General features: G+C 39.2%; 1 protein-coding gene across 4 annotated transcripts in view; it reads left to right on the top strand.

Annotated features, from left to right (window-relative positions):
- TBCEL (tubulin folding cofactor E like) overlaps window positions 1–12314 on the top strand; it is a 57391-nt gene extending 45077 nt beyond the window's left edge. For 2 of the 4 annotated variants that reach the window (XM_054693155.1, XM_054693154.1), the window contains exons 8-9: window positions 4288–4335; window positions 8365–12314. In XM_054693155.1, the coding sequence (XP_054549130.1) occupies window positions 4288–4335; window positions 8365–8683 (367 nt within the window). In that variant the 3' untranslated portion in view covers window positions 8684–12314. The remainder of the gene's footprint in view (window positions 1–4287; window positions 4336–8364) is intronic. The other 2 variants (XM_037505466.2, XM_037505465.2) reach the window with 1 other exon arrangement.
- Window positions 12315–23513: the final 11199 nt, after the last annotated feature.

Raw genomic sequence — 23513 nt, forward strand, 5'->3', positions numbered from 1 at the left:
TTTTCAATTTCTGGTGGTAGAGTTATCTTTTCACTTCTTTCACTTATACTTATTGCTCTAAAGAGATAGCCTAGGTAGTGGATCTGTAGTAGTTTTTTGCATCCTTATTTCATACCCAGTCTCATATCACCCTAGCCCTACCCCTACTTCAAGCAGTAAACCTGACTTTTTCCTTGCTTTTTCATGGAGGAAGTACATCTAATCTCCTTTGCTCACAGGACTAATACTCCTATTACTGCCTGCTTTGGATTTGGAACCCAGCAGTCCTGTGGTTTCACTTTCACTTATTTTTGTTCAGTTTCTGTTCCATGGAGATGTTTGTTATTTTTGAGTTTGGACCTGTCTTCTTAGAATTGAACCTTTTATATTTTATTCATTTTTAAAAAACTATTCAGAGCAGAAGTTTGTTAAAATATGAATTCATGGCCATTTTGACCAAAGTCCTAATGATACTGATAAATGTAGATGAAAATCATTCTTTTAACTGCTATATGGTATTCTAGCTTATGAGTAGATCAGATTCTATTTATCCTGTCACTAGGTAATTTTGACAAGACTTTAATATATAGTGAGTTGAAACAAAATTCTATGATATAAGCCATGATTTAAAAAAAAAAAACTATAGGGAAAATACTAAGTTCAGTTCTAGATAATTTGCTATGTGTGAAAGGTGAGAATAAATAATTTTGGAGGTAGGTGAAATACAAAAGCTTGAGGAAGATAAGCAGGAAATATCTATTGCTTAAGCTAACTAATAGAATGAGATTTGTGATAGAAAATCAGAAAGAAAATAGGGAAGAGAATCTAGGAGTGAATTGTTAGGACTACCCAAATGTGGATGGTAAAAAAGGAATGAGAACCCATAAGTAGATTGAAAAGGGAGCATTTGAAATATAGAAAGGTAAAGAGAGTTCCTAGAACAGTGTCCATTATTGTAGCAAACTGTTAGGGTTATAACTAAGAAATAATGATGATCTGAGAACAAGACTTGAGTTTTAATGCCTTCCCTTCCGTTCTCTAGCTATTAGACTTTAGGCTAACTAACTGGGCTTCAATTACTATATCTATAAAATAGGTAATCAATGATCTCGAAGGTCCTTACTACCTCTAAATGGGATGTGATGTTTATGTATTTTAATAAATAAGATGTTGGTTGCCTTGAGAAAACTATTTCAGTAAGGTATAAAAGCCTTGTAGAATATCAGGGAAATTTCTTTGATATGCCATGATACAATAATATCAAAACGAGAGAAAACATACTATAAGCAAAAGAGATTAAATAACAGCAATTAGCTGTTTGGAATATATTTAGGAATCTTAATCATGTCCCAGGAAACTAAATTAACTAAATGAATGTTTTTCTTCTATTTATACATGAGTGGTTTGGTTCAACCAGTGAGCCATCAGGGATTTTTTCATGTTTTATTAGTTGCATTCATTAAAAAGAGAGATGTATGTATCAGGGATTTATTTTAGAGTAAGATAGCTTTATTTAGAATAAGACTTCAGTTGATTCAATATAATTCTAAATTCGAGGAACAATAGATTAACAGAGTGGTTAAAGACTGTTTCCTCCATCACCTGTGAGCACATCTTTGGACAGCTGTAAGAGAGAGATAGATCACCTCAGGGATACGTATAACCTCATTGTCGTAGAGACACTTACATGAAATATAAATCCTGTCATTTTCTCTAGAGTGTTCCTTGAGATTGTGAGCTGCTTCTTTTACAGATTTGGAGACATGGGGTCCATATGTGGAAGCTTTGCCATATGAAAACCCCTTCATTCTAGGCCTGCTTTAATTTTCCAGTTTCCCAAGAATTACATAAAATATTTAATGTTTGTAGTATTTGGTTAGGATAGTTTAGAAGGCTACTCAGCTGAGAATGAGTTAATCTTTTGACTTTATCCATCTTTCAGTTTTAGGTTTTATCATGAGTCCACTTGTAGGCTAAGATTTATAGTAGGAACCTGCACTCTTTTTCAAGTAGCGTGCCAAATCTTTCTGGAGTCGTAGACCTGTGACTCAATCATGACTGGGGAAGTGCTCCCAACTATCTTGGGAATCAAGTGTGAAGGGGGCAGCAGGGCAAAGAGGCATACTTCTTCCCACCTGACCGTCATGGTGCTAACACCTGCTCATGTGTCTATCACATTGGGCAAATGTGCCATGGGGTAGGGGTAATAGCATGTAAAGACTTGTTTTCATGCACTGGGCGGGAAGCTACCCTGACTGCACCACAGATGGCTTCACTAGCCATCCCATTCTTTGTTAGCACTACCTTCAAGCCCACTTTACTGGGAGCCTGATTTCTAACTGCTCATGATTCAGGGACCCTTAAAGTTAAAAGAATATTTTCTTTCAGAGGGTGTTTTTATCTAATAAGGGGGGGCGGGACACAATACCAGTTTGGCTGTAGGTAGTGTTTTTCACAAGGTTGCAGTTAGTATTTGGTTTGCGTTGATCATTCAGTTGCACATGTGGTCACACTGGCCTTTATGCGTGTGTTTCTCTTGTGATTTGTAGTTTTCCATTAGTAGTTTTTTGTGGAATTGTGTTTAAAACAAATAAAGTATATATTACATTTTAGCATTTGATTATTGCAATACATCCTTGTCATTTATGTAAGGTAGGCTTATAACATTTTGCCGAGTTCAGAAGTGATGTTAATAAATACTAAATACATAATCAAATGGAGGTACTTATTGGCAGGGTATAAATTCAGATCATTTGTTTTGAAGAATACTTAGTCATCAGAAACCATTTACCTCTTAAGACTATAATTTTGGGAAGAAAAAACCCATATACCTCTTAAGACTCTAACTTTGAGGCCAATGCTAATAAAACCTCAGACAATATAGAGTACGCAAATATAGTTAAGTTTGAATGGACATTTGAATCATGAATAAAATAAGCTGGAAAAGTAGGGAGAAACAGGTTTCTAAAATTTACTGGGCATTGTAAAGTCATGTATTTACTGATTTACCCAGCTTAAAATGAATACAAAATAAGATAATTGCAAGTGAACAGATTACAGATTTTCTTTGCTATGAAAAAGTAGAATGTACCTGTTTGGTATGATTTGGTAGGTTATTTTGGAGGCCTGGGAATGCTATTTCCATTCATTTCTATGCGAATATTTTTTAGCATTTCTAGACCCAAGCAGCAGTCTACCAAATAGGAACATTCTGCTTTGGACAGCAGGGGAAACCTATATTTTGTAATCATGATTTTCACTTGCGTAACTTTAGGGGAATATATTCAAAGTGTGTATAATGAGTAACAGCTCTAATACTTTTTCTTCATTTTTTATAGCATAAAGAGTGAATATTTGTTATAGCCTATATCCAAACTTTTACTCATATATAAAGCTGCAGGCTTTACCTGTAAGTTAATAAGTAAACATTGATTTTCAGACTTAAACAAATGGAAAGGCAGGTGTAGAAAGTAGTAATGCTGATAAAGCAAGATAATACTAAAAAGTTATGAAGGAACAAGATCATAAAGGGCCTTTTATAGTCATTGAATTAGTTTACTTTTGCTGCTATAACAAATTGCCATAAAGTAAATGGCTTAAAACACCTTCTTGTTACATCACAGTTTCTTCGGGTCAGAAATCTGGGCACTGCATGGCTCAGCTGGGATCTCTGCTTAGGGGTCAAGAGACCAAAATCACTGGCTCAGCAGGACAGTTCCTTATTGGAGGTTCTGAAGAATAATCACCTTGCAGGTGCATTCAGAATTCTGTTCCTTCTCATGCTTTCCCTATGGGCTCCTCCAGCTGGTGATTCAGCTGAGCAATGATATGTCAAGTCCTTCTCATGCTTGGAATCTCTCAGACTTTCTCTTTTGCCACTAGCTAAATAAACTTCTCTGCTTGTAAGAGTTCATATGATTAGATTTGTCCAATCTAATTAATCTTATCTTAAGGTCAATTGTGCTAAATAACATAATTTTAAGAATAACACCAGGGGTTGAAGATCATGAGGACCAAAATTCTTGTTAAAGACTTAAGACTTTATTCTAGTGGATCTTGTATGATTGTAAGTAGAGAGTGATGTGATCAAGTGTGTGTTTTATAAGAAACACTTTGCCTGTAATATAAACAAGAGGCAACTTGGGGTCACCCTGAAGTCATGGGAAACTATTTGAAGGGATATTATTTGGGATTCAGTTACAGGTAACCAAAGCCACACTAGCTGTTTTAAGAGGAAAGGAATTTAATAAAGGGGAAAAGTTATTTATGAAATCTTTGGAAGGACTGCCTTTGATTCCCTTTTAACAGGATCACAGAACTAACCCACCAAGGGACTGCTACCTCTGCTAGAATTAGGTGAGTGGAGTCTGAGGATGCTGCTGTCCCTGGTGCTGGATCACACCACCTTAGTGGTGATCTGGACATTGGCAAACCAGGGTGTTGACTCCTGGAACAAGTTGCTTGAACTGCAGTCTGGTAATTAAGAAGCCTCTACCACAACTATTCTTCTAAATACATTATCTCTCCAGAGCCACTGAATCATCTGCAAAGGATTGTGTGAAATGTAGTTTTTCAGCTTTCCAGGAATCCAGGAAGGCATACCTGGAGAAGGCTGGAACAGATACTGAAGAAGCTCATCCAGCTTATGCATCCACAGAAAGCAGTAGCAATCCAGGCTATTAATGCAGTGGCTTGAATTTACAAAGCAAGTGGACAAGACAGATGCAAATCAATTAACTGAATGGAAGAAATGGAGAGGAGAAATAGGAAGGAATCGGGATGACTGTCCACTTTCTGACTAGGGTAATTAGTTAGTATATGGTAGATACTGAGATAAGCAAGACTGGAAGAGAAGGTGGTTGGTGAGTGACATTCAATTCTTTCTGGATGTGTTGATTTTGAGAAGACTGTAGGACCCTAGCTTGTCCCAATTATAAGAAGACTATTTATTTTTTGCACATGGGTCACAATTTTGTGTATAAATCTGTTCATTGTTGAGATTAATTCAGTTGGCTGTAGTCCCAAATACAAATAAACCTAGAATTACACTATTATTATTTTTAAGTTTTATTTTTATTTTTAAATAGGGTGAGGACTTACCACCAGTTATTTAATCTCATTGTTGAATGGTGTTTTTCTTTTATTTCTCTGAAGGGCATTTGGGCACCCCATTCCTTAAGTTCTTATTTCAGAAATCTGCTTGTTAAATTTATTTCTGAACAAAACTTGATGAGGTATTATATTCTTGGGTCATGCTCTCTGATTTATGTGTTTGGTCGGTAATGGTGTTGTTTTGCTCCTCAATTTGTTTCATTATCTCTACAGATTCTCTTTTCAACTCACTGCACTGTTTATCATTTGTCTTTGAGCTCTTGTTTTATTATGTTCTCGCGCTTACTAATTTTTAGGCCTCAAAATATTTATGGGGCATCATCTTTTCCTTTGGTTATGTTTTCTTTCAGATTGAATTTTGCCCCCCACCTTACTTTTCTATGTGTTCCTTTCTTGTATTCTTTTTGCTGTGGTATGTGCTTAGTTGCTTAGTTGTCATTTTGTGTCCGGCTTATGTTTTTAAAAGAGGGTCCCTCTCTCCAGACCATCTCTTGACTGAAACACAGTATGAGTAAACTCTTCTTGACCCCTTCACTATTGTTTCTGCTGACTTCTAGGTGGATTTTGAGAGCTGGGTATTATCAACATAATTCTGCCTGGTTTTCTAGTCTGAAAGGGAAACCTCTCTGGAGTTGGGTTCAGCATTTAATTGACCCCATGGTTTCTGCTCTCTTTTCTAAGATTTGTTCAATTATCATAACCTGGCTTCACTTATTTTAAGGTATATACTAGGAGATGGAATGCGGAAAGACACATTTAGACTTTGAATCCTTCATCTTTTCAGTGTGGAGTCTTGGAAATTTTCAAGTCCTCGTAGTTTTGGTTGGTTTGGACTTTTTGATCTGTTTTGTTTGCCTTTGCTAAGACCCTGACATTCTGAAAGTGGGATGAAGAGACTTCTGATCCCTATGCTGTTTCCTCAGTCTTCTTTCTGTCTGGCTTCTTATACCTTCAGCCCAATTTTCTCTAAACTGGGAAGCATTAGCTGGTGTGCTCAGGATTTTATCCTTATACTCCTTTTCCAGAATGGCTTCTTGGGATCAGGTCAGATCCTTGCTTAGCTGAATCATGTAGTACAGAGTTTCTGTTCCTCTTAAATAAGGCAATAAGGTTATTCCCTCTCTTATGTTAGTTCCTGATGGCTATTTTTTTTTAATCTGTTTCAAAAAAACCTATTTTTGACTCAAGTTCTGGGAGGAGATTCTGTAATCTATTTTGTCATAATGTTACAGGGTAGGGTGAGGGATACCCCAGTACCCCCAGTCTGCCCACACTAAATAGGTTCTGCCATCTACCACATCCAGACAAAACATACTTTAAAGCGTAAGACCTTTAAAAGAACTTTAATACAACTGGTGTGCAATAGAGACAATTAGTGTGTAATAGAAAGAAGAGAAAGAATATAGTTTCCAAGTCAAATACCCAAAGTTACCCATTCCCTTGTGGGCAAATGCCCAACCAAGCAGGGTTGGACCAAAGCAGGGTAGCTGAGGCCTGCAAGCTTGCTGCAGTCTAAAACACCTTATGGTGGGGAACCACAGAAAAGGGGCAAAAGGGGTCAGGCAAATCTGAAAGGAAAAGAGCAAAATCAAGGTTAAGGCTGTCATTTTCAGCCTCCCCAAAGGTCTCTCACTCCAGTCTATGTTAAGTGTCTCCTTCCATGTACCCCAAGTCTTTGGCACAAGGCCAAGGCCAAGAAGCAAGAGTAATTTTTTCTTTACATGTCTTTCTGCTCCATGTGCCTCCTCCAATCTTCCTCCATCTCTGTCTGCTTCTTCTGCTGCTGCTTCTCAGTCTCCCCGCCCCACCCCCAGTCTTTATTACCATCTTATTGTTAAAATTCCTAGCTTCATCCTCCTGCCCAGCTCTGTCCTTCCTTAGGGTGGAGTAGGGAACTTACAATGTTACAGTAACACCACTTTTTCCAAAAAGGTTCTACTTAAGTAGATTTCAGTCATATATTTTCTGAGAAATCTATGTGTTTTAATAATGTAAGCTCAGAATGGTAGGAATGTAACATTAATATTTTTAGTTGTATAAGAACTTAGAATTTATAAAGTCCTTACTTGCCTGTTACTTTACATAATTCTTTTGACTCTCATAAGGTAGGAAGGCAGAACTATTTTGCCAGTTTTACTAGTAAGGAAACTGAGATCCTAAAGAATTGAGTGAGTTCCTAAGTTACACAACAAGTTATAAGACAAGACTCTGAAATCAGTTCTTAAAACTCCAAGACTCTATTTTACCATACCCCCTCCCTCCCCTTGATGGAAATGATTACTTCCATCCCCAACCACAGACCTCTTACTGTGTCTTTGATGTTCCTTCCCAGCCTCATTATAACTCTGATTTAACTGAGTTAAAACCCTAAATATGGTGAGGGAGGTGGTGGAGTTATTTTGTGCAATCATTATATTCTAATCCTGAGCTAACCTCAGTGTGTCTTGGTTATAATAAAGCTTTTATCAGATTTTTTTTCTCCCTCTGGTGTGAAAGAAGCTGTTAGACTTCCTCAGTAAAATCAGGCCTATGTCCTGCAAAGCTAGCAGTGATATAAGCATGAAACAAGCATTCTCCACATGTGGGCCCTAGTCGTAACTTCATAATTCACTCTTCTCTTGCTATCTTTTGTTCTGTATTTCTTTCTTGACCAAGGGATTTGTATCCTTCATTTACTACTTTCTTACAAGAATGTATTCTTTACTTCTACAGGTTCTTTGTATTGTAGCCTACAAAACTAGATTGGAACATTCAAACCAGGTATATCTGAAAGAGTTGGGTTAACAACTAACCTACAACTAGATGTTTCTGTAAGCTACAACTTCTCCAAGGCTCAGAAACTACTGGCCTAATTCTATCTTCCTATCTATTACAAAGGAACATATGCTTAGATCTGTCCAAGAGAGCAACTCTGCAGAGTGGTTACACTTCTGTTATCTTTGTAAAATCTGCTTTTCTAAGTTCTGCTTCCCTCCCTGAGCCTGTTCTTACATAATGATTAACAGCAGGCATGGGGACCATCTTTAGAAGAAACCCTCCCTCTGTCCACAGGATGTGGTTTCACTCTGACCTCAACATACCAGATCACAGCCATATCAGGGTAACAGTAGCAGATCACAGATTGTATAATAGTCATTAGATAGACAGATAGACAGAAAGAATAGGGTATTAGAAAATTGCTGAGAGTAGCAACGTAGCTTCCCTATAGTTCTGAAGAAGTCCGTAGTTCTTGTACTAACGGCTTAAGCTGACACTGTTTGTTTTCCTTTGTAGGTATCATGAACTGATCACAAAATATGGGAAGTTGGAGCCTTTGGCAGAAGTGGACCTAAGGCCCCAGAGCAGTGCAAAAGTAGAAGTCCACTTTAACGATCAGGTGGAGGAAATGAGCATTCGTCTGGACCAAACAGTCGCAGAACTAAAGAAACAATTAAAAACTCTAGTGCAATTACCTACAAGCAACATGCTTCTCTACTATTTTGACCATGAAGCGCCCTTTGGCCCAGAGGAAATGAAGTACAGCTCTCGGGCATTGCACTCCTTTGGCATTAGGGATGGTGATAAAATTTTTGTGGAATCCAAAACAAAATAACCTCTACCAGCCTTGTGAAAACATACCCATGAGGACTTCTTGCAGGGCGTTTATTTCCAATGTGGTTTTCTTTAGGAGAGGGAGAAGGTTGCTTTTGTTGTGTTTTGTTTGGTTCTATTTTCTTTGGCTTTGGGGGGGTTTGTATATTTTGCCCCTAGAATGGATGGGGGCTGTTTTTGGTATTTTCTATCACAGATTTCTTCAGCCACACCTCCAGTTCCTGTGCTCTCCCTCATGAAACAATGAGTCGGAAATCACTGACTTCCTACTGTGCTCATGACTTGTCTATTGCTTGGTGATCATTTCCATTTAGGTAAACCTGTCAGGAGCGGCATGTCCCCCGAGGAGGGCATCCGATAGCAGTTACATCAGGAAACAAGGAACCTTTACTGAAGGGTCAGCCCCTCTCTCCCACTTTCTCCTTCCTTTCTTTCTTTTTTTTTTTTTTTTTTTTTGGTTCAATTTTTCATGTGTCAGCACATGTTTACCTAATATTTTATTCTGTCCATAACTGACTTCTTATTTTTCAACCTGGGTGGTTTTTGTTTCTTCATTTTTTTCCCTTTTAAAATAATTCAGTGTTTGAGCATATTTCAACCTGATTCTAATCTCAGGTACTCATTTAGAACCTATGTTCTGTTAGGATCTTGAAGAAGAGTAGACGGAGAGTTAAAACTGTCTGGGAACAGAGCAGTCTGATCTCCTTGAAAGCAGCTATCTCAAGTTTAATGTTCCTCACACATTGCAGCCACCATTACTTCCATAACATGAAATATGTCCAATTCCAGAGTTCTTTTATTTTTGCTTATTGTGTGTATTTCCTATCAATCCATCTTTTTCATACTTTAAACTATTGGGAATAGAGCCCTGACTTTATGAAGAATCCAATAGATTAATGGTTATTTGTACCAAGAGAGTTGAGAATTAGCTAATAAACTAACTGCAGCATGTGAGGGGGTGGGACGAGGGGCTTGCAGGAGGAAGAGTGCTGTGACTTCCTGCCTCTGTCACCATTTTCAGCCCTCGATCTTGCACTTTGCATTAAAAGTGGGTAATTTTAATCAAAGGGAACTTTGAATCCCAGTTCTTCCTTAGGATTTTGTGATGTAATTGAGTCATTCTTTTTGTTCTACATTTCAATTCAGTTGCTCCTATGGAAGAACAGCTTTGCCTAATCTTTAAGTAAAGTGTAAAAGCCAAAACTTCAGAATTGCCAGCAGGTTCTATCTTTTCCACAGAAGCATATGTAAAGCACTTTCCTTTTAAAAGCTAGTTCTCTACCTGCTCCAAAATCATTTTGTGTGTTCTTTTATCCCTTTGTTAATCAGATGTAGTCCCTTTATATATATCTATATATATATCTCTCTCTCTATATATGTCTTTCTTGGACCACCATGTTGACAGGTGGGAGACCTGAGCATGGCTTAGTGTGCCGAGGGCGGAGGTGTGCACATGAAGTATTTTTTGAAGAATGTAATCATCTGATTGTGTTTGATCTTTTCACCTTCATTACATGATCCTGCCCCTCCTACAAATTCTTTAATTTCTTATGAAATTTTTAGATGACTCTTGTAAATTCTTCATGTGTGGGGAGTTGCGTTTATTATTGCTACTTTTTAAAATTTCCTAAGCTCTAACAAGCAGATGTTTATTCTCTTAATGCACTTCAGGTTCAGTATCTGTTAAGCCTTTGACTCGGGCCTGCTGAGTCAAATCTACATTCACTGTAACATTTAAAGGTGGAAACCAAAGGGTTTGAGAAAGGTGAACAAGGCCTCGTCTCCTCTGCTGCACAGGTATCTCTCAAGATCGGAAAAGTGTGCAAGGGAGACCCGGGCTGGATGCAGCCAAGAGCAGTTATTTTGCAATCACATTCTCCTGACAGGTTTTTGGAAGTCGGGTGCGGGGGGAAGTGTGGCAATAGTGTCGTGAAGATGAAAATGGGGTGCTTGTAGATGTGCGCATGGGTGCAGATGAGTTTGAGAGAGAAACAGTGTCATCGAGCCCGTTGCTTTTGTCAGACTGGGAAATAGATGCACTGTTCTATTTTGAGATTTTATGACCCCTGACTGTCTCACAGCAGAAGGCAGAGTGAACACTTATGTCATACTTTAATCATAAGTGAAATGGTCACAATTAATAAGATATTTTATATATGACAAAGTTTTATGAAATGCTTTTTTACTCTTAGGGACCTGTACCTTCTGTTATCACAGAACAGTGTCCATCAACTGCAGGCATAATGCTTCTATATACAGTTGCATGTCAGGGGAACTTCTCATTTAATTCAGTGGACGTGGGTATTTTTAGAGCATTGCAAGCAATGGTTTTAATAATTGCTGAATAATTTTTGATTCAACCAAAATCTAATACAATTACTGGTCTTTTAGAGTCACAGAACAGAAGCAAATGAGAAATACTAGTTGAGCATGTGTCCCAGTAGATGCACTTGGGTAGCTGAGTAAAGATACTGCTTTTGGGGGAAAAAAAAAAAATTGGTGCTGTGTAGACACTTGCGACTAAAATTATTTTCATAGTGGGCCAAAAAGAAGGAGCAAAGAGACCACGGACCTTTGACTCTGTAAGTTATGCATAATTGATTGCTGCAGCTTGTCTGTATTTTAGTACTGACTTGATCCAGATCCAGTGACATTTAGGGAACAAAGTGCTGTCACCACCAGTGTTACAGATAGGTCGCTGCAGGCACAGTGTACAGAGCATATCTTTTCTCAAATTCTTTTCACTTAGGACCAAGGAAAGGGGTAGTGAAAGAAAGCCACAGGGCCCTTCTACATGTGGACACGAAGCTGCTGAAATCACAATAGAAATCAGTTTTAGAATATGAATTGTTGAAATATCCCAAACTTCAGAGTCATATGTTTTTTCATTGTTAAAAGTTTCTATTGTTTCTGTAACGTGTTGCCACCATTGCCATAAGTACAGAAGAAAGCACCAGATGTTCTGTAATCCCTTGTTTCTTTAAGCCTTTTAGTGAAAATACACCCCAAACATGGGCTGTGTGTTACAGAGCTGAATGTTACGACTGTGCTGTGTTTAAAGACTTGTTTACTAAAAGAAAGTTCACTTCTAACCTGTTTCTGTTGTGTTGCTAAATCAGCAGTGTTATGAGCAGACAACACTTGTTGCACAAGTTGCTGGTCTATTTGAGACAGCTGGTGATTGCTGTTGCTAATGCGCACATGAGCGTGACTTTCTACGTGGGAAGTGCCAGCTCTAGGGCATGTAAGACAATAATGCAGAATGCTAGATTGTTCTGAAGAATGCCGTCTCTCTTTATAAATTTGATTTTTCCTTTCATTCCATGTTAGATTGAAAATGCAAACAAACCGCTTTCAAGAACCCCCAGAAGCTATCTGTATTACCAGATGTGTTGTGAACACTCTATTTTCCATAGGTGCTTCCTTAAAATATATGTCCACTGTAGTGATGGAGAGGGACTGGACTCTCTCAGGCTCTTTACTTGCCAGTTGTCTCCTGCAGTTAATGGAAATATATATTTTATTTTAGAATATAATTTAAACATGAAGGTCTATTCTTTGCACTTTTTATTAATATATAGATAATCTTTAAAAAAAATTAAAAATTCAAGTCCACTTTCTCTTTGTGTTCTGATTTTTTTTCTGGAGTTGTGGGGTCAAGGTACATGTTTACTTTTATATAGCTAAAACTCTACATCAGTGCTGGGGCTGAGTCCTCTGGAGAATTGGTTAAGCTGGTAAGAATTCGACCAAACTTAGCTGGAATTTTGCCCAACTTGGAAATGAAAGCTGCAAAATAGACTCATAGGAAATGTGTTATTGCTTTTGTGTTAACAAAGTTTTATATTTCTAACATGCTCTTGCTATTTCCTTTGTATCCCTTTGAGGATGAAAACCTCCGTTTGAGATATGTGGCATCCTCCTTTTTGAGTAAGAAAGCAACTCTCATTTTGATTAATTCAATTTTTGCCAGTTCTAATCCAAGGGAAACTTTTTTCCTTGAAGAATAATTCCTTTAAGAATTAGAGATTTGGACACTTGTTTGGTAGTGATAAGCACTACCTGCTTATCAGTAATTTCTTGGTAAACTGTTATGAATTAGCTTAGTGCCAAAAATAAAGATCTAAGAACTGTGCTTTATTTCTGTATTTAAAAGAGAGTCCACGAACTTCTCTCTCAGTGCTTCAGAAGTACACGAACACCTTGATCTGTTGAAGATTACTTCTACATCATTCAAATCTCAAGGAACTATAATTTTAACGTCTGTGCTAAATTCTATCTAGTTAATATTTCTTGTGAGTTTTTTAAGTGCTAGCAAGGCCGACATATTTCAACACATCAGTATCTTTTGGGCTGAAAAACGCTGACGTTCACCAGTTACTAGCATGCACATAAAACGTGAAGATTAGCCTTTGAAGTCACATTTCTCTTTCCAACTCCTCTGTAAAAGAAGCCACATGTATTCTCCAACTTGACTTGGAACTTAAGATTTCAAATAAAGCCAGATAACTTTTTAAACATATATAGGCCATTATAGATATTAACCTGAGTCATTTCATCTACTTTTAAGATTTTAATGTAACTATGATTTAGGAATTGAGTTAAACCAGTTCCTAATACCATATTATACCTCTTACAATATAATAATACACTTGATATTCTTTCAAAAATTTGGTAACACTAGAAATGTTTAGCTTTCTTTCTTAAACTGATCTGGCAAAATGTTCAAATATATATACACACATATATGTTTATATATGAATATAATATGCGAACATATTCTAGCCTCCCAGTTTACCCTCCTCTAAATGCAACTTTGGGGTTTTTTTGTTGTTTTTTTTTTTCACTTAGATAGTTTAGCATTATTCTGCTGAGTCAGTGGCATTTTTAAAATTTTATTTCAAATCAGTGACTTAAAGAATAATTAAGCCTAAGAAATAAACTAGAATAAAGAAAATATGTTCTCTTTAAATAGGTAAAATAGGAATTGCTAATAGCCACTTAAAAATCTTTGTGTTATGCCTTTAATATGTTTTAGGCACCTGAACAATGTGCTTGCATTCTATTTTAAGGCACACATATTAGGAGGATAGTACAAACATCCCAGGGACCTAGCAGATCCAATTGTTGGTTGTGTGAATGAACCAGAGGTTCAGGTTTGTAATTTTCTATTTTCATGTTTTCTTCTAAATACTAAGAACAAGGATTTATTATCAACCCACTCTAATATTAGACCCATTTGATATTAACAACAACCCTAATACGTTGACACTGCTGTTACCGTCATATTGCTAGTGAGGAAACAGGCATAGACAGAGTAGGTAAACTTGCCAATACAGTTGGTAATGACAACAGAGCCAGGATTCAAAACCATGCAATTTGCAAGATTCCTGCACTTGACAGCAGTACAGTGATACTGGAGTCCTTGCTGAAGTTCTTCTCTGCCCCCTCTACATATACACACTCCTTGAGTGTTAGTCTTCAAACACTAAAATGAGATGTTCCTGCATATCCATTTACTAAATTTATATCCTCTATAACAAAATAACTGATGTGGCTAATGATCCTAAATCCAAATTGGGATTTGTTCTCATACTGTTTCCAGTGTTGTGAAATAGAGTAGATACATATATCTGCTGTCCTCCTGCTTCTCAAAAATGTCACATTGACACTTGTGATGCGTGCTTTTGATAAGAATAAATGAGTCCTCATAATGCAAGAAAACTGATGATTTGGTTTTTAACCTAAGACATTCTAGAATTTTAAAACTTTGTTCAGTAGGCAATCAAAGGGGAGCAAACTCTCCAATTCAGACTTTCATCAAAGAGGGATTGGTGTTCAAGTGAACTTAAATTGATGCTTATGGCAGGAAAAAAAGTTTATAATCTAATAGAGCCTGTATCAAAGGTTTTGTTATGGGAAAGGATGAGGCTGTCACTTATTGTTCCTCCTTAAAATTGAAGAGAGCCCTGTGAAGAATATAAATATCGCTTACATAATAGAGAAGACAGGTTATCTATTATGGTCTGCAAGATCTAGATCAGCCAAAAAATTACAATGCAATTTCAGTTTGTTGAGTCTTTCAGAGACTCCATCCTTGAACGTGTCTTAGTCACTGTGAGTATTCAATTAAGGTGTTAAATAAGAATGGGAATAAGGAATACAGGCTCAAGAGAAAGAAATATATTCTGAAATATCTGATACATTTGAGGGCAGATGCAAACTTTATTATTCGCGTATGCAACTAGGTCAACATGAATCGCTTTGGTTTTCTTAGCATATTGTTTGGTTTAAATTTCAATTTGTTTACCAAAAAAACAAAAAATCCTTTAAAAACCATTTAAACAGAAAACATTCACTTGATTAAAAAATCAAACAGTATGAAGTTTTCCTTAGAAAATCGCACCCTAACTCCTATATGCCATCTTATATTAGTTTGTGTGCCTTCCCAGAGTTTACACAAATAAAAGCAAACAGGAATATATTTTTACTGTTCCCACCTTACAGAGCAAAGTTAATAACACATTATACACTATCACAAGCCTTGCTGTTTTTCACTTAAAAATGTTCCTGGAGATCTCTCTACAGCAGTATGTGGGGAATCACCTTGGCCTCTGCTCAAGGAACAATACTACATTGCATTCCATTTGCAGATGTAATTCATAATCTCTTTGGCCACAATAACATTGTTGATAGGCATGGGAGTTTTTCTCCTTTTCCCTCACCCAGTCCCACCTTTTTTTGTTGAACTCTTTTCAGTTTGCTGCAGTAAACAGCAATGTTCTTTTGCATGTTTGAAATAAATCTATAGAATCCATTCCCAAAAGTGGGATTGCTGGATCAAAAAGGTCGTTTGTTTGTCAGTTTGGAAGATATTGCCAACTTGTTCTCCACTGGAGTTAAAGAAAAAGAACTTTTTTTTAATATTTTATATAATTCTTAGATCATTTTTCATTTTTGCACAAAGTATGCATTTTCATTTTGGTTATATTCCCCTTACAATTCCCACCCCCCTTATTTTGATCCTAATCCCTCCTCTTCCTGCCCTCCCCCCGCCATAGTGTGTCTCTAGTTTATAGTTGCTTGTTGATTTTGATTTTTACTTTGTATTAATTAGTCTGAAAAAGAACATTTTTTCTTTTTTTTAAATTTAAATTTTATTTTTATATTCCCCATACAATTACAATCCCCTCATTTTGACCCCAAGCCCTCCTTTCCCCAACCCCCACCCCCCATAGAGTGTCTCTGGTTCATAGTTGTTTGTTGATTTTGATATTTTCTTTCTTATAGTTATTCATTTCCCTGGTCCCTTATTTAAGTTTTCTAGATTCCTGCTATGAGTGAGACCATCCGGTATTTTTCTTTTTCTTTCTGGCTTATTTCGCTGAGCATGATCCCTTCCAGCTGCATCCATGTTGCTGCAAGTTGCATGTGTTTATCTTTTTTGAATGCTGAGTAATATTCCATGGTATATATGTACCACATCTTCTTGATCCAGTCATCTATTTGTGGGCATTTGGGTTGTTTCCAAAGCTTAGCTATTGTAAACAGTGCTGCTATAAACATAGGGGTGCAGGTGCTCTTTGGAATTGATGTTTCTGTGTCCTTTGGGTAAATACCTAGGAGTGGAATTGCTGGATCATATGGAAGCTCTATGTTTAGTAGGTCCAGAAATCTCCACACAGCTCTCCATAGTGGTTGGACCAGTTTGCACTCCCACCAACAGCGCAGGAGAGTTCCTTTTTCTCCACAACCTCGCCAACATTTGTTGTTGCTAGTTTTTTTAATATGTGCCATTCTCACTTGTGTAAGATGGTACCTCATTGTAGTTTTGATTTGCATTTCCCTGATAACAAGTGATGTTGAACATTTTTTCATATGCCTGTTGGCCATTTGCATTTCCTCTTCAGAGAAGTTTCTTTTTAGCTCTTCTGCCCATTTTTGGACTGGATTATTTTCTTTGTTTTTGTTGAGTCTCATCAGCTTTTTGTAGATTTTTGTGATCAGTCCTTTATCATTAGTGTTGTGTGCAAAAATGTAAAGAACATTTTTTCAATGGTTAAATGGTTTCCTTGTACATACATGCAAAGACTTGATTGCCCTTGGGCTTGATGTGGGTCCCTGGCTATTGCCACCAGGTCCTCATCCTTCCCAGTTAGGTCTGCAAATCCAGGGACTGGAATTCAGCACCACAGATTTGCATGAGCCGTACATATCCTCTCTCTTATGAGCCATCTTTCCTCTGGAATTTGTAGTTTTTAATCACGGGTAAGTGAGATTTCACCTCTTCAGAAGGTATTTGTATTACTCACCCTTTGCAGTGCATGAGCATTTGTTTCAGCCGAGTGCCCTTGAAAAGTGATGGATGAAATCTCGAAAACCCTCTGCTTATTATCTACAGTAAGCTTTAATCAGAGCTGGGTTTTGCCTACCAGTGATTCTTCTAGAGGAATCTATTTGGCGGTACTTGGTGAATAGCAAATATCATATGCATGCCCCTCCACCCCCACCATCCTATTTTTTTCAGCTTTCTTGCTGATATGTTAACGAGAATGATATTGTAAGGTAAATTGTGAGGGTTTTGGTTTATGCTGCTCTGCTTAAAATGAACTATTACGAAGTCCTTGACTAGAGATAGATACTAAAGTTGCTTTCAGGCCTGCTTTTAAAGGGTTTCAAATATCTTTGAGTCCCTGTTAAAATTTCATTAGACGAACATCCTTTATTATTGAGATCTTAGATCTGGAAAATCTTGCTGATTAGTTATAAACACTAGTAAGTCCTTCAATGTGATTTTTAGAGTCAATGCTGTTTTCTCACAACTAAGCTATCTTTGTTAGGTTAAGCCCAATATCTAGAATAGTAAAGGCCAGCACGCGCACACACGCACGCACACACACACACACACACACACACACTTACAAAGAATATTAATTCTTTAAAAAGGCAGATTTCTAAGATATTTGTCTTAAAATTTTTCTTTATTACATATATATATATATGTATTTTACATTCTCCCCCTTTTTTGGGCAACGTATGCTTTTTCCTCTCATGTGTAGTGCCTGTATTATTCCCACTACCAATTCACCCATGCAGCATCACCACAGTCCCTTGTGCTCTTCCCTTCCCTGTTTTGATCCCTCTCCCTCCCCGTCCCTGCAGAGTGTCTCTGATTTATTGTTGCCTGTTAATTTTGTTTTTTAATTTATTATTTTTTTCACTGATCCCTATTTGGTTCTTCTATATTCCTCCTATAAGTGAAACCATTGATGTTTTTCTTTTTCTTTCTGGCTTATTTCATTGAACATAATCCCTTCCAGCTCCATCCATGTTGCTGCGAATATTTGCCCTACAATTTAAATGCCTGAAGCTTGCAGCTTGCAGTTGAATAATTATTGCCATGTTACTAATAAATACAAAATTTTTGGAAACATTACATCAGTTTTTTTTAAAGACCATTTTTAGGAATGAAAAACTAAGACTCCATGACTATCCCATTTTATGAACACTAACCCAGACCTCCAAGAATGAAGATTCCAAGGCAGAAGACACAAACTTCCAGACATAAACTTCCAGATGCGGTGCCCTTGAGAATCCTCTCTGGGAGTGTCTTTACCATTTAGATGTCTTCCGGGGCATATTTGCATTTTCTCCATCACTCCATCCATTTCAAGGAGTGTACTACGGATATCCATCAGTGGATAAGTGGTAGAAAAAACTGCACAGCAAAAATATCCCTAATCGCCAAGGCAGGTTTTACAAGGAAGCAAAATAAGCAGGACTTGTGAATGTCTCCAAGACGCCAGTGTCACAGATTCAGTTCTCTGGGAAGCAGACACCAGGTGGAATTAGGAGTGGGGAAGATGGTTATGGGAAATAATACCTGCGAAAAGAAAAGGGGAGGAAGTAGGACGGGGCAAGTGGGGCCATAAGATCATGTGGCCCTGACAGCCTGCAGCCCCTCGGATGCTCTGGCGCGGTTTCCCAGGAGAGGAGCACTGCCGTGGGCAGAAACGGCCTGGGTCTTTCCCCGCTTTCCTTGGACACTGATTGGGAACCTCTTAATAACATAACCTCATAACATAACATAATAGAATCACACTGATTTGATCCTGAAGGAAAAGAAGGAAGTTGTGAGCTCACCATACTCCCTGTAACTAGAAAGATTCTTGTCTGGAAGGCGGTTCCTGGTGGTGCAGCTGCCACTGACCATGACCGCCCTGTGCAAGGCGCAGGTCCTGTTCTCTATCCATGACCATGAAGCAGCTCCCCTTGGCTTTCGGTGGACCCCTCTTCCTGCAGGGAAGCTTAAAGAAGGAGGAAGGCATGGACTGTCACTACAGCTGATTTAAGGGCCATAACTGGTATCCTCAGCCATAACTATCCATTTATCACCTCGACCATCACCTCTGCTGATCTCAGTGACTTACCCAGTGGTTGCTCCCAAAGCCTAATTCCAGAGCAGTCTGAGCCCCTGATGACCACATGCTGCTCATCTTGCGTTGCTACACTTTTCCATCCCAGTCACAATTGGCAAGGGAGTACCAACGGCCCCAAAATGGCCATCTGAGTCCACACGTTATCCCCGGACCCATTGCATACCAGCAGCCAACTCCCGCAGACCAGGGTCAGTGACTCCTTGCAGGATGGTGGCCCCTCTCACGTTGGGCTCTGGATGCAGGGAGCCCAAAGTGAACAGAAAACGTCAGTTATAACAGGTAGTTCAATGGGGCTTGCTATGTCCCCTCGTGACAGTGTGCTCTCTTGGGGACTGGATCTCAATTTCTGACAACCCACAAAGTCCCTCACTATTCAAGGTGAATAAGGGCAAGTGGAGCCACCCCTGCCCCCACTGCTTGGTCCTTGGTTCATGTAGTCTTCCTATTGTGGACACTGCACCATACAAAAGCTTCTGATTAACACACATACAGTCTCTAGGAGGCCAGCAGCCCAGCCTCTTGGGGTGCATGAGCTGGCATCTTCGGCGTCATATTATTTGTACTCCAACCAGTGCATCCTATAGTCCTGGGCTCACACGTCACAGCTCCTTCTTTGTAAGGTGGATTCCCTAATCAGATGTCCATTTTGCATGGGATTCTATACCTACAGAGCAAACATTCTGTAAGTCTGCCTTTAGTGGTACTGGCTGATGTCCAGGAAAGGCATAGTCACATCCAGATTATGGGTCAATCCTTGACAGAATCACTGGCCCTTCCAGGATGAAAAAAAAAATAATAACACAATGGAGTCATTTTACCTCCTAGGAGCCAGTGGGTCTCCCCAAGGAACATTGACATACTGGCTGAGCTGTGGTCTCTGTTTTTGGCAGGTTGAACATTGAGGCAACAGGAGCTAGATCAGCCTTGCTAAGTGGAAGTCCATGCTACTGGGTCCATTCATTACCCCCACCCCTGCTGCTGTGGCCCCTTCATACATGTGTCCATTGTATCAACACAGACGAAGTCTGCCTCGTATCAACTGGCCAAGTCATTTTGTCTACTCTGTGGTGGATGCTTTCCGGTGGGTGTTAACATATGGTGCAGAGATCTTCACACTTTATGTCCATTCCCATCTGCTTGTCCACATGTCTCTACTCCAGGGCTCCTTGTCACTGATTTTACAACTTTTTCTTCCAGGCTCTAATCCAGCAGGTTATGTGATTCACCACTGCTTACAAGTTTGTACATGTTTTAACCTCACAACACATCTCCTTTGTCCTGACATAGTTGCCGTGACAGAATACATGGCAAGACAGATCACCTGATGCTCTACACAGTGGGGAGATGTTCTCTTCTCATTGTATTTCAAGTCCCTCTCCCCCTGAGTGAGGCTCTCATACATCTACCATCAGCTCTAGACTTGAACACACCCCAAACTGGTTTATATTTATCCAAATTTTAGCTTTATTCCTCCACCTGCAGTTTATCACATACACATAACCCCATAGTCCACATATGGTCAGGTGTGTGAACTGGATTGGGATGGGGGGTGTGGGAATAACCATGGCAAGTGATATGCCTTCTGACTACTTATTGCTCATTGCCAGCCACAGCTACATACATTCTCCATCCTATAGCTACTGTGCCCACCTGACTTTATCACTTGGTGGGTCCAACAAGACCCTGTTCCTGATGACAAGTTGTGAACACATTCTTATTTGGTCAAGTGTACCTTAGTTCCAGCTGCACACCAGGAGCTAATTTTTAGGAGGTATGTTATTCTTGCTCCAGAATTCCAGGCTGCAGCATTGTAGTTCTCCTACTGGGCTTTGCAGTAAACCACACATTCCATCTTTTTCCACAATGTCATCCCCAACAATAAAGGGTGGACTGAACATATGGCTCAAGTGGTAAGCACATTTCTGCCTGGTTTCGTGACAAAGTTTTTAGGCTCTCAGCCCAAGTAAAATTTGGCTGAGTTCCCTATTGCTGGGAATGTGGGTTGGAGTAGTTTCCTAGGTATGGAGTGCATGGCTTCTAGAAACCAAAGAAACACAAAGAGAGGTAGAAGAATTTACTTGTGCAGAGGTTGCAAGATGCAGCAATTTGTTTTGTGTTTAATTTGGAGGGGATATTCCAGGATATCTCTAACTATGAGATTCCTAAAAATAATGTTCTGACATAGTAGCCCTGAACCCTTGAAGGATTTATCTCACACCATCTGGAACACATGTGTCTTTCCAAGGCCTCCAGCCTGCCGGTTACCTCTTGCTCGTCATGCCCAGTTATCAATGCAATGAATCAAGGTGATGTTTGTGGGCTCCAGATGGTTCAGAGTTCAGCTCTGGGGTAAAACTCTAAATGTATATGACTGTCTGTTCCATTTAAATGTGAACTATTTCTGATCGTTATTTGACCCAGAAAGGGGAAAAAATGCATTGCCAAATCAGTTACCTTAAGCCAAGTTAATTGACTATCAAAGTTACACTGTTAACAAAGCAGCTGAAAATTGGAGCAACTTAGTTGAGCTTTAGTCATCCAGCGTCATTCTTCAGGCTCTATGCCTGCCACTTAACTGGAGATATGATAGAATATTCCACTCTTGCTCTTTAAGAGTGACACTAAGTTTTACCATATTCCCCCCCACCCTACGGAGAATTCTCCTCTGTATTTACTACCTTGATTGGGGGGTGTGTGTGTGATAAACTGCAGGTGGAGGAATAAAGCTAAAATTCAGAAGTTTTCCACTTATCTTCCTTGCCACGATAGTTCTTACCCACAGACCAAGAACCGAATCTGCCAAGTATATAAAGCTCAATTGTCTGTTGGGAAGATGACATCCAGGTGGGTCTGCAGCCCCAGGGGACCCCTGCAAACTGGATTTGGCCAAGACTCCTTTTATAACCCAGGCTCTGTATGTTCCCCCTGTAACAAGATTGTTGTTATTGATGTTAACTCAAGCTCCTGTTCAACAGCCCTCAGAATGTGTAGTGTTTCTCCTTGCCCAGGTCTACAGTCTCTTGAGTAATGGCATCATAGGTCTTTTGGGAGAGGCTGGAAGAATCATCACCATTCATAGTCACCACGGTGTTACAGGGCACCTGATTACCTTTTCAGTCTCCAGATTCCAGATTTAAAAACTGATTCAGGTCCACAGATTGAGCAACAGATTGACACTTTCAATTGGGACATCTTCCCTCAGCCACTTGTTCAACTATTCTTGCTCTTTTCTTATTATGTGTAATAAGCAACACACTTGTAGCTGCCCATCTGCTGTGCCCCTTGGGTACCAGACTCTATGAATCATTGCCACAACTCTCCAACGATCACTCTCTCTTGGCTGATGTTCTAGATCATTATGAGGATTAGGAACGCATGGTTTCAGGCAATAGAGTGCTGCCACCTGCTCTTCGTTGTTTTAAGTCCTCATCATCTCACTGCCATTGGATAGTCAAATCCTGCGACCTCTCCTGCCAGCAGCCCTGGTCTGCACAGGGGAATCACCACTGAGCTCCTCCTACTGAAGATGGTGCTTTTCTCATTAATATGTTCCTGTTGGCTTTGGTGAATGATAAGCCTGTCTTCTGGAATATTCCATGGAACATGATCATCTGGTGGTTCTTCCAGACTCACATAATATACCTCATCCAATGTATCCACTTCCAATTTTTTAACCCCTCCTTCTGCCGTCTAACAGAGTAATTCAGCTATTTCAACCTTACTCAGTGTGGGCACACTTTTCCAGGCTGCCAGGAATAGATTTACTAGCAAGCTTGCATCATCCCCTGGGGTCTGTGGCAGTGGTAAAGTCTGCCTCCCAAAACGCTCCCCTTATTCTGTCTTATGGCCCAGTCTCCTTCACAGAGCACACTCACCCTCCAGCCCTATGCGGCATGTGCTGGCTGCATCTTGCAACTCCTTTGCACTCCATTCCCTGTCCTCCCTTATCAGTGCCAGCATGTCACTGGCTGGGTTATGTTGCAACTTAACCTTGATTAAGGCCTAGCAGACAGGAGAGCAGATGGGAGCAGCTTCTGAAGGGGGCAACTATTGCCTTGTGGGAGAGTCTCTCTGTGCTGGGAGAAATTTTAGCTCTTAAGGAGGTGGAAAGGGACATGTTTGAGAGCTCAGAAGTTTTGCAAAATCTGGAGCATCAAAATCTTGGGGAGCATCTCCCCAGATAGCCCCATCCCACCCACACTCACAAAGACATCACGTGTGTGTTCAATCTTGCTTGTACAAAATTACACACAATCTTCATAATAAGCTTTTACAAGGTTTTCTCAACTAGGCTCTGACTTTGGCATAAGAAAGCTGTCTCAGTGGAGCACCTGATATGTAAGGGGAACCCTGCAGTTCAAACCCTAGTTGCTAGTGGGTCAACTGTATTTC

This window comes from Talpa occidentalis, unplaced genomic scaffold, assembly GCF_014898055.3.
Source record: "Talpa occidentalis isolate TD23 unplaced genomic scaffold, MPIMG_talOcc4v2.1 talOcc4.12, whole genome shotgun sequence".
NCBI classification, from domain to species: domain Eukaryota; kingdom Metazoa; phylum Chordata; class Mammalia; order Eulipotyphla; family Talpidae; genus Talpa; species Talpa occidentalis.